The sequence below is a fragment of the Saimiri boliviensis genome, chromosome 14 (assembly GCF_048565385.1).
Source record: "Saimiri boliviensis isolate mSaiBol1 chromosome 14, mSaiBol1.pri, whole genome shotgun sequence".
In the NCBI taxonomy this organism is placed as follows: Eukaryota; Metazoa; Chordata; class Mammalia; order Primates; family Cebidae; genus Saimiri; species Saimiri boliviensis.
The window spans coordinates 1,614,592-1,625,706 of NC_133462.1; the positions used below are offsets into that span (position 1 = coordinate 1,614,592).

The window sequence follows — 11,115 nt, forward strand, 5'->3', positions numbered from 1 at the left end:
CCAATCTGTGCAACATAAGAACCTCTCATTCATTAAAAAATAAATAAATAGCCGGGCGCGGTGGCTCAAGCCTGTAATCCCAGCACTTTGGGAGGCCGAGGCGGGTGGATCACGAGGTCAAGAGATCGAGACCATCCCGGTCAACATAGTGAAACCCTGTCTCTACTAAAAATACAAAAAATTAGCTGGGCATGGTGGCACGTGCCTGTAATCCCAGCTACTCAGGAGGCTGAGGCAGGAGAATTGCCTGAACCCAGGAGGTGGAGGTTGCGGTGAGCCGAGATCGCGCCATTGCACTCCAGCCTGGGTAACAAGAGCGAAACTCTGTCTCAAAATAAATAAATAAATAAATAAATAAATAAATAAAAGAGAAAGAAAAAAAATAAAATGAATAAAATATAAAATAAAATAGCTATGATTTGATGTGCTGGGTACAGTGGCTCATGTCTGTAATCCTAGCACTTTGGGAGGCTGAGACGAGTGGATCACTTGAGGTCAGGAATTCAAGATCAGCCTAGCCAACATGGTGAAACCCTGTATCTACTAAAAATACAAAAATTGGCCAGGCATGGTGGCAGGCATCTATAATCCCAGCTACTTGGGAGGCTAAGACAGGAGAACTGCTTGAACCTGGGAGGTGGAGATTGCAGTGAGTAGAGACTGAGCCACTGCACTCCAGCCTGGGTGGCAGAGGGAAACCCATCTCAAAAAAAAAGCTCAGGAGTGGTGGCTTACACCTGTAATCCCAGCACTTTGGTTTGGGAGGCTGAGGTGGGTGGATCCCAGGTGATCTGCCCACCTCAGCTTCCAACGTAGCTAGGACTACAGGCATATGCCACCATGCCTGGCTTTTTTTTTTTTTTTTTTTTTTTCTTTTTTTCTGAGATGGAGCCTCACTCTGTTGCCTAGGCTGGAGTGCAGTCACGTGATGTCAGCTCACTGCAACTTCTGCCTCTTGGGTTCATACGATTCTCCTGAATCAGCTTCCCAAGTAGCTGGGATTACAGGTGTGCATTACCATGCCAGGCTAATTGTTTTGTATTTTCAGTAGAGATGGGGTCTCATCATATTGGCCAGACTGGTTTGGAACATCTGACCTCAGGTGATCTGCCCACCCAGGAATTCCAACATGCTGGAATTATAGGTGTGAGTCACCACACCTGGCCAATTTTTTTTTTTTTTAAAAGAGATGGGGTTTCACCATGTTGTCAAGTCTCGAATTCCTGGCCTCAAGCAATCCACCCACTTCTGCCTCCAAAGTGCTGGGATTACAGGCATGAGTCACCATGCTTAGCCAACTCTTGAAATTTTTAAAGAGAAGCCCAGAGGTAGAGGCTCAAGCAGAGAACAGAGTGTCTAGAATAGAGATCCCCACTCACAGTCAAGACAGACTAGGTGAATATCATAATGATGACACTGTATGGTGAGCTTGCTCAAAGCAAGATGTCAAGATGCTACAAGAGGCCAGGGAAGGGGCACTTAATGTAGCCTAGATAGGGTAGGGACAGGAAGAGGTAAGGAGGCTTCCCAGACAGGATGCTTCATGAGCTTATGTCTCATGGAGAGGTGAGGTTGCCATATAGAGAAATGGGGAAGGTCACAGTAGCCTTAGGACATAGCATATATAAAAACACAGTTTCAGAGAATCCAGGGAACTGAAGTGAGAGGAGGCAGCCCATGAGAAGTTAAAGTTGGTCAGGATTCAGAGACAGGAAGGGGCAGAGAGGAAGTTGATGCTCAAGATTCTGCCTGAGGGACAGCTAGTGACAGCCATAGCTACTCCCAGGACAGAGCTCCTAGGACAGAGGGAGAACAGATTCCTGGTAGACATATAGAATCCACTGTGTCAGGGTGAAAGATAGGTGAAAAGGCTAACAAGCAAGGGGATCTTGAAAAAGAAAATTGTGAAACTTTATTTCAAGACAATAAACATCTACTTGAATGAAGAAATTAATAATATAAAGTTATCAACTCTCTCAAAATTGATCCAGAAATTAAATACAGCCCTGAAAAACAATAACCTGAAAACACTAGAAAAAGACATAATCTGATAGGTTCCTGCCTGTAATCCTGGCTACTGGGAGGATGAGTTGAGGCTAGGAGATCAAGACCAGCCTGGGCAACATAGCCAGACCTCACCTCTTAAAAAAAATAGTAATAATAATAAATAAAAATAGGCCAGGCACGGTGGTCCACACCTGTAATCCTAGCATTTTGGGAGGCCGAGGCAGGTGGATCACGAGGTCAGGAGTTTGAGACCAGTCTAGCCAACATAGTGAAACCCCTTTATTATTTTCTCTACTAAAAATACAAAAAATTAGCCGGGTGTTGTGGTGTGCACCTGTAATCCCAGCTACTCAGGAGGCTGAGGCAGGAGAATTGTGTGAACTCCATGAGGCAGAGGTTGCAGTGAGCCCAGACTGCACCATTGCACTCCAGCCCAGCCAACACTGCAAGACTGTCTCAAAAAATAAAACAAAATAAAAACAAAAATAAATAAAAACAATGTGTAGATTAGCCTTGAAGAGTATTTAAGAGTAAAAAGGATGGGCTATGAGATAACTGATGAAGCCAACTTAAAAGCGAATATCAGAGTAAGAAGAAAACCAAAGTCCACTGAGAACAGGGAAAGAGAATCTAAGAGGGTCAGACGTGCAAGCACAAAATATGAAAACTCTGTGCTGAATCATGAGTTCATAGTGAAGGGAGGTTAAGACTGTAGCTCTGGAGTCAGAACATCTCAGTTCAAATCTTGCCTGTACCAAGTCAGCTGGTACAGAAGAGAAACGATTTAGCTGACCCTTGTCTCCATTTCCTCATCTGAAAAACAGAAACTCTCAGATTCTGTCTCATAGGCTCTGATGAGGGTTAAATAGGAAAATTATTGACTGGGCATGGTGGCTCATGCCTGTAATCCCCTTACTTTTGGAGGCTAAGGCCAAAGAATTGCTTGAGGCCCAGAGTTCAAGACCAGCCTGGGCAATATAGCAATATCCTGTCTTTATAAAAAAATTAATAAATTAGTCAGACATTGTAGTGTGAGCCTGTAGTCCCAGTTACTCTGCAGGAGAATTGCTTGAGCCCAGGAGTTTAAGGCTACAGTGGGCTATGCTGGTGCCACTGCACTTCAGCCTTGACAACAGAACAAGACTCTGTCTCTTAAAAAAGGGGGAAATTCCTGGCTGGGTGTGGTGGCTCATGCCTGTAATCCCAGCACTTTGGGAGGCCGAGGCGAGTGGATCACCTGCAGTCAGGAGTTTGAGACCAGCCTGGCCAACATGGTGAAACCCCATCTCTACTAAAGCAGAAAAACTTAGCCGGGCATCATGGCAGACATCTGTAGTCTCAGCTACTTAGGAGGCTGAGGCATGAAATCGCTTGAACCCGGTAGGCGGAGGTTGCAGTGAGCCAAAATCATGCCACTGCACTCCAGCCTGGGTGACAGAGTGAGACTTTGTCTCAAAAAAAAAAAAAAAAAAAAAAAAAAAAAAAGCAGAGGGAATTTCTTATTTATTTATTTATTTATTTAGAGACAGAGTCTCACTCTGTCGCCAGGCGCCAGGCTGGAGTGCAGTAGCAAAATCTCAGCTCACTGCAACCTCCGCCTCCCGGGTTCAAGCAATTCTTCTGCCTCAGCCTCCCGAGTAGCTGGGACCACAGGAGCACACCACCACGCCCAGCTAATTTCTGTATTCTTTTTTTTTTTTTTTTTTGAGACGGGAGTTTCGCTCATTACCCAGTCTGGAGTGCAATGGCACGATCTCGACTCACCACAACCTAATTTTTGTATTTTTAGTAGAGATGGGGTTTCACAATGTTGGCCAGGATGGTCTCGATCTCTTAACCTGGTGATCCGCCCGCCTCGACCTCCCAAAGTGCTGGGATGACAGGCTTGAGCCACCACGCCCAGCCAGGAATTTCTATAAAGCACTTGGCACAGTGCTAGACACTACATAAGAGACTGGTAAATTGTGGGCCATCATCAGTTATCCTTATGGTAACTGTTGTATTTGAAAATTAGGAATAAAAGTAGTGACCTTACAACAGTTTCTGTGCTGTGATACACAGAAACCTATCACATGGACTCAAAGAATAAAAGGGAATGATGTTTTGTTTGGTTTTTTTATGATGGGGCCTCGCTCTGTCATCCAGGCCAGAGTATAGTGGTGTGATCCTGGCTCACTGCAACCTCTACCTCCCAGGTTCAAGCAATTGTCCTACCTCAGCCTGCTGAATAGCTGGGATTACAGGCGCCTGCCACCACATCCAGCTAATTTTTAGATTTTTATTTCTATTTATTTATTTTATTTTATTTTATTTTATTTTATTTTTGAGACGGAGTTTCGCTCTTGTTACTCAGGCTGGAGTGCAATGGCGCGATCTCGGCTCACCGCGAGCAACCACGCCCGGCCTATTTTTATATTTTTAATAGAGACAGGGTTTCGCCATGTTGGCCAGGCTGGTCCAAACTCCTGACCTCAGGTGATCTGCCCACCTTGGCCTCCCAAAGTGCTGAGATTATAGGCGTGAGCCACTGTGCTCGGCCTCAGTGTGTGGACTTCTTAAGATTTTTGTACTACATAGCATATAAGTTACAGCTAATTCAAAAAGTAAAAGAGATGGGGTCTTGGCCGGGCACGGTGGCTCACGCCTATAATCCCAGCACTTTGGAAGGCCGAGGCGGGTGGATCACGAGGTCAAGAGATTGAGACCATCCTGGTCAACATGGTGAAACCCCGTCTCTACTAAAAATACAAAAAATTAGCTGGGCATAGTGGCGCGTGCCTGTAATCCCAGCTACTCAGGAGGCTGAGGCAGGAGAATTGCCTGAGCCCAGGAGGCGGAGGTTGCGGTGAGCCGAGATCGCGCCATTGCACTCCAGCCTGGGTAACAAGAACGAAACTCCATCTCAAAAAAAAAAAAAAATAGAGATGGGGTCTTATTATGATGCCCAGGCTGGTCTTGAACTCCTGGCCTCAAGCAATCCTCTCATCTCAGCCTCCTGAGTAGCTGGGAGTAGAGGCATCTGGCTTGCATTGTAGGGTTATTAATTTACTTAACTGAATTACTGTTATATTTCAGAGAATACAGAGGCCCAAGGAGAGAGAGGAATGGCCAATAAGTGGAGAAGTGAGAACAAACAAAACATTTGTTGATAAAGCTCTTTTAATATGGTTCAGTTCATGGTTCCCCACAGCAATTACAATAGTAATATCAAAGACCACTGATCACAGATCACCACAATAAATACAATATTAATGAAAACGTTTGAAATACTGCAAGAATTACCAAAATGCGACACAGGCAAAAAGTGAGCACACGGTGTTGGAAAAATGGTGTCAGACAGACTTGCTCAATACAGGGTTGCCACAAACATTCAACTTCTAAAAATACAGTAACTGCAAGGTGCAGGAAAGCAAGCAACCATGAGAAAACTGAGGCACTTCTCTGCACTGGCATGGGTATAAAGAAACAAAAATTCTGAAAAGAAAATTAAGGCACAGAGAAGTTCAGTACCTTGCGCAGGGAACACACAGCTCATAAGGAGTAGAGCTAGGACTGGACTCTGAGGCATCAGACCCTGGTTTCCCAAGTGCTATGCTCAGAGGAAATGGAGAACACCCCTGTGTGGTGCCAGGAGCCTCAAAACAAGTAGGCTATAAAGAAGAACAGGAGACATGAGTAGAAGAACCCAATCCTAAGGGAAGAGAGCACCAGAATGAGGGGTAGACGTGGTGACGCCACACTTTGACATTTCATGAACCACTGAAAAAAAGAACTGGGAGAGAACTCCAAACAGCGCTTTGGCCACATACAGACATTTGCACAAACATCAAAATCAACACTTCACAAAAGAAAGAACTTTTACCAAGAAAGGAATGCAACAAACAGCATCTTACAAAGAAGGTATATCTATTAAACTGAATCAATTAAGCTTCTGAGGTGCTCACTGCAATGACCCTATCCTTACTGAGGATGGGGATGCTGGGAGAATTAAGTGAGAAGAATGTCAACAGAGAAACAACAAAAATATGCAGGAAGGGGTAGTGCCAAGGAATGTGTGAACCTCAGAGAACAAGAACTGGATGGTCACTTCGTTCCACAGAATAGCTTAGCTATTATGAAAAAGCCACTATGAAAAGACAGTGACAGGAGCAGACCCATAGAGGGAAGCCAGCACAAGACACCCAGAAGGCAGGGCACAATCACGCTTCCTTCCAAATGCAGTATAAGTTCCGCAAGGAGCCTGGCTAAAAATCTTGCCTTTGGGTTCTGCAAAATATCCCCATTTTCTAATAACACATCCCTCTCCTTTGGCTATGACCAAAAGCAAACTATATTTCTTAGCCAACCCTTCCTAAGAAAGACACAAAGATCAGGAAGAATCAGGTGAGTCAAAAACATTAGGCTGGGTGTGATGGCTCATGCCTGTAATCCCAGCACTTTGGGAGGCCAAGGCAGGCAGATCACTTGAGGTCAGGAGTTCAAGACCAGCCTGATCAACATTGAGAAACCCTGCCTCTACTAAAAATACAAAACTAGCTGGGTGTGGTGGTACACGCCTGTAATCCCAGCTACTCACGAGGCTGAGGCAGTAGAATCACTCGAACTTGGAAGATGGAGGTTGCAGTGAGCCGAGATCGTGCCATTGCACTCTAACCTAGGCAACAAGACTGAAACTCAATCTCAAAAAAAAAAAGAGTGAAACTTTGGGAAAGAGAAACAGGAGTGGCTCCCATGACCTGACCTACTCCACCAGCCAGGCCTGGAGCCAGAATGAAGATTAATGAGGCTAAAATGAAGCTATTTTCAGGTGCCCCTTATGCAGGAGAGGAAAGGACAGGAGAGGACAGGCCTTACCCAGTGCAACCAGAAGCCCACAGGTCTCCAGCATCACCTCCACGTACAAGGCCCTCTGGGTCACATCCAACTGCCCCCACTCCTCCTGGGTGAATGTCACAGCCACATCCTCGAAGGTCACAGACTCCTGAAAAGTCAAACAAACGCAGTAATATTTCCTTTGGAACTGTGGAATAGGGTTAGAACCTGCCACTCCAGCACTGCAAAAGATGCACAGAAAATCAAAGACCCAATCACCAAGCACTTCCAAAGGGCCAAGATCTGTGCCAGGGTCAAGGGGAACATGGACACTGCCTTGCAAGGATTACAGAAGTGCAGAGGAGACAGAAGGCTCCTACGAAGGAAGCACTTAACATAGAAATAAGGTTAGGACAATCCCAAGTGGACTGAGAGGCACAGACAGTAAGTGCTATGACATATCAGAGGAATTGGAAAGAATAATAGTAAAAACAACACCAGCAACAATAACGGGAACAGCATCTGAGTCTTACCCATCCTCCCTTGTGCCTGCCTTATGAAGACAGCTTTACATGCCACGGTAAAGTGACTGAAAGTCCCCAGCTCAGGAGCCAGACTCCTTAGGTTTAAAACCAAATTCCTGAAATCAACATGTGCCTGCTATGTGACCTTGGGGAATTCATTTCATTTCTCTGAGCCTCAATTTCCAGGTCAATATAACAGTGTTTCCCACTGCATCAAGAATAGTCAGCTGGGTGCAGTGGCTCATGCCTGTAATCCCATCACTTTAGGAGGCTGAGGTGGGTGGATCACAAGTTCAGGAGGTTGAAACCAGCTGGACCAACACGGCGAAACTCCATCTCTACTAAAAATACAAAAATTAGCCGGGCATGGTGGTCCCTGTAATCCCAGCTACTCAGAAGGCTGAGGCAGGAGAATCGATTGAACCTGGGAGGCGGAGGTTGCAGTGAGCTGAGACTGCACCACTGCACTTCTGCTTGGGAAACAGAGTGAGACTCTGTCTCAAAAAAAAAACAAAAAAAAAAAACAAAGAACAGTCAAGGCCAAGAATGATGGCTCATGCCTGTAATCCCAGCATCTTGGGAGGCTGAGGGAGGCGGATCACCTGAGGTCAGGAGTTCGAGACCAGCCAGGCTAACAGAGTTAAGAGTCCGTCTCTACTAAAAATGCAAAAATTAGCCAGGTGTGGTGGCATGAGCTTGTAATCTTAGCTACTAGGGAGGCTGAGACAGGAGAATTACTTGAACACAGGAGGTGGAGGTTGCAGTGAGCCAAGACTGTGCCACTGTACTCCAGCCTGGACAACAGAGTGAGACTCTGTCTCAAAAAAAAAAAAAAAAAAAAGAGTAGTCAAAAGAACTAAAGAAAAACTGTAAAAGAAGAAAAGAAAAAAGAAAACAACAACACAACACTGAGGCAAAGGGCCACAGCCCCTCAGTTTACTATCATCATCTCCATGTCACACTCAGAGACCTGAGGGGCCTAGAAGTTCTACCGGTCTATCCAAAGTCATGTCTTTTTATCTTTTTTCTTTTTTTTCCAATGGTTTTACTCTGTCACCCAGGTTGGAGTTTACTGGGACGGTCTTGGCTCACTGTAGCCCCAACCTCCTGGGGTCTAGTGATCCTCCCACCTCAGCCTCCTGTACAGCTGGGACTAAAGGCACATGACACCACACCAAGCTAATTTTTTGTATTTTTTTTTTAGAGGCAGGGTTTCCCCATTTTGCACAAGCTGGTCTTGAATTCCTGGGCTCAAGCAGTCTACCCACCTCGGCCTCCCAAAGTTCAGGGATTATAAGTGTAAGCCACCATGCCAGCCCAAAGTCACATGTCTTATCAACAGAGGCAGGATTTGAGCCCAGGGCCCTCTGGTCTATATTCTAATCATGTAACCTGACATTTCTCCATTAGCAAAGTTAATACAGTTAATGAGGATGAGAAGCATTTCAAATCCATGTATCCACTTCAGCCACTCCCACAGACAAGGGCAGAGAAGTACAGTCATCATCACTCACTTCACCCAAGAGTCACCTGAGGTGGTGCCACCTGCCACCGCCTGAGCAGGTTAGGGCCTGGCCCTGCTTCCAGGGAGAATTCACAATGAGCGTTCACTTATTTTTCTACCTGAGTCCTACTAGCCGGTATCCCTGAGGCCAGAATATTCTAGGAGCAAGGAACTCCAAGGAACTCTTCCAGCCTGCAAAGGCAACAAGAGCCAGACTCCATCTAAAAAAAAAAAAAAAAAAAAAAAAAATTTGCTGGATTTGGTGGCGGGTGCCTGTAGTGCCAGCTACTCGAGAGGCTGAGGCAGGAGAATCGCTTGAACCCAGAAGGCAGAAGCTGCAGTGAGCCGAGGTTGTGCCACTGCACTCCAGCCTCAGCGACAGAGCAAGAATCTTGTCTCAAAAAAGAAAAACAAATAAATAAATAAAAATTCAGGATTAACCGAGTTGAGGGTTAACTAATCCCGACCGATCAGCCCACAGCAAGGGCTCAATGAGAGTCAGTTACTATCATTCCTCGTAATTATTTTTTGCTCCCATTACATCCTGGACAAACTCAAATCCACAAGCTTCTTTCATACCATCAGATTCTCAATACAAAAATGCCCGACTCTGGGCAAGGGCATAAGGCGCCACTTTAGCCGGAATTTCCAAGACAGGCACCTCCAAATATGTGACATCGGGACAGAGGCCGGAAGGTGTGAGAGGGAGGCCCTGAAAAGTTACAGGGGCGGTGTTCGAGGTAAAAAGAAGTCCAAGGAGAAAGGCTGGGAAGGGGAAGAGGACTCTGCACCGTCAGGCTGGTGGCTCTGAAGAGCAAAGGACCAGAAAAAAACGCAAAGAGACAAGGCCAGGGGTGCTTGGCCAGGTGGATGGCGTAGGGGCCGGCAGGCAGCAGGGAAGGCTGGATTTAGGGGAAGCGCGATGAGATCCGTAAAGGAACCAACAATCCTCTTTCAATCACGGACTGAACACCTATCGGAGGCCAACGCTGCTGCGGGACTGCGAATGAAGAAAATGACAAGCCGCAGCCGCTTCTCTCAAATATGCGATGGCGACAAAGAAGAATCCCGTGGCTGTCGTGGCTTCCAGCCTGCCCACGGGACCTCCAGAAATAGCAGCGCAGCAGCAAGGCCGAAGCCTCCACTCACCTGCGTCGGAGCCATCCACGCCGCCGCCATCCCAAGAATGCCGCGGATCAGCCGACCACAGCCCTGGTCCGTCCTGGGCGGGTCTACCTCGGCTGACTTTCGCACTCCGAGCCTCAGTTTCCCCGAAAAAAAATGCGCACAAGGCCCAGGGCGCAGCGTCGGAGCTGAGGAGACGGAAGGCGGCTACGGAGGCCTAGGCCCCGGCGGGCGCCGGTGGGACACCCCGTTAGGGAAGAAGCGGGGCGTCAAGCTCCCGCCAAGACGCGGGGAAGGGGCGTAACCGCTTCTCCACCCTCGGCCGCTAAGGCCGCTGAACGCGCCCACCCAGCGCTCCAGGCCCCGCACTGTTTCGGGGCCAATCCGGCTCGGGGAGATGACGTCACGCGAAGAAACGGAAGTCCCGCCTCCGCATCACCCGCAGAAAAACGCTCCTGTCCTGGGCCGTCATTGGCCCGGAGTCCGCGGCTGACGCGAGGGGCGGTGCCTTCTGGGTAATGCAGTTTTTCTTTACAACCACTGGGTGTGGAAACTCACCCAGCCCATCCGACTCCACGCAAGTGCGCACAAAGACCCCCCACGTCGTCTTTGGGCCGCCGCTTTACTGTGGGCACAAGTCGGAGGGTCGACAGGTCCCTTCTAGCTCAGGAAAATCGAGGTTAGGAGACGGGGGTTTCGCCCCTGATTTCGGATCCCAAACAAAGGTGCTTACCCTGCTGTGGGCTGGGCCCGCGCCTTCTCGCTCACTTTGCCTCTTTTCGGGATCTTTTCATAGAAGGAAAGGATAAATGAGCAGTTAAAATAGCCACCCAGAGGAGGACGCCTGACAGTGTGCCCCAACCTGCTGGAAAAGACAGCCCGCCCTCTCGCGGGCCTCCTTTGTCCGCAGGGACTTCCGAGTGATGTAATGCGCTCCGCGTTCGCCACGTGTGGACTTCCCGTACCCTGCGGTGGGGCGGCTGCCAGTGCAGCAGGCTTGAAGGGAAGCCCAGGACTGCCATGTCGAGTGTGATCAGCTTGGAACGTCTGTAAGACCACAAAGCGTAGTGCCATCTACACAGCCTATGATTCAGCGTAGGGCTGGAGCGTGGCCATAGGAATTTGGGAGTTGTTACCGTAAAC

The 11,115-nt window shown here is 47.6% G+C and overlaps 1 protein-coding gene across 2 annotated transcripts in view; it reads right to left on the reverse strand.

Annotated features, from left to right (window-relative positions):
• The window catches only part of ZNF460 (zinc finger protein 460), a 29,168-nt gene extending 18,287 nt beyond the window's left edge, over positions 1-10,881 (reverse strand). The window contains exons 1-2 of one of the 2 annotated variants that reach the window (XM_039466290.2): positions 10,706-10,881; positions 6,862-6,988 (exon numbers count right to left, since the gene is read on the reverse strand). In XM_039466290.2, the coding sequence (XP_039322224.2) occupies positions 6,862-6,895 (34 nt within the window). In that variant the 5' untranslated portion in view covers positions 6,896-6,988; positions 10,706-10,881. Of the gene's footprint in view, positions 1-6,861; positions 6,989-9,996; positions 10,381-10,705 lie in introns of those variants that run through there. The other variant, XM_003944019.4, reaches the window with a different exon arrangement.
• Between the last annotated feature and the right edge of the window lie 234 nt (positions 10,882-11,115).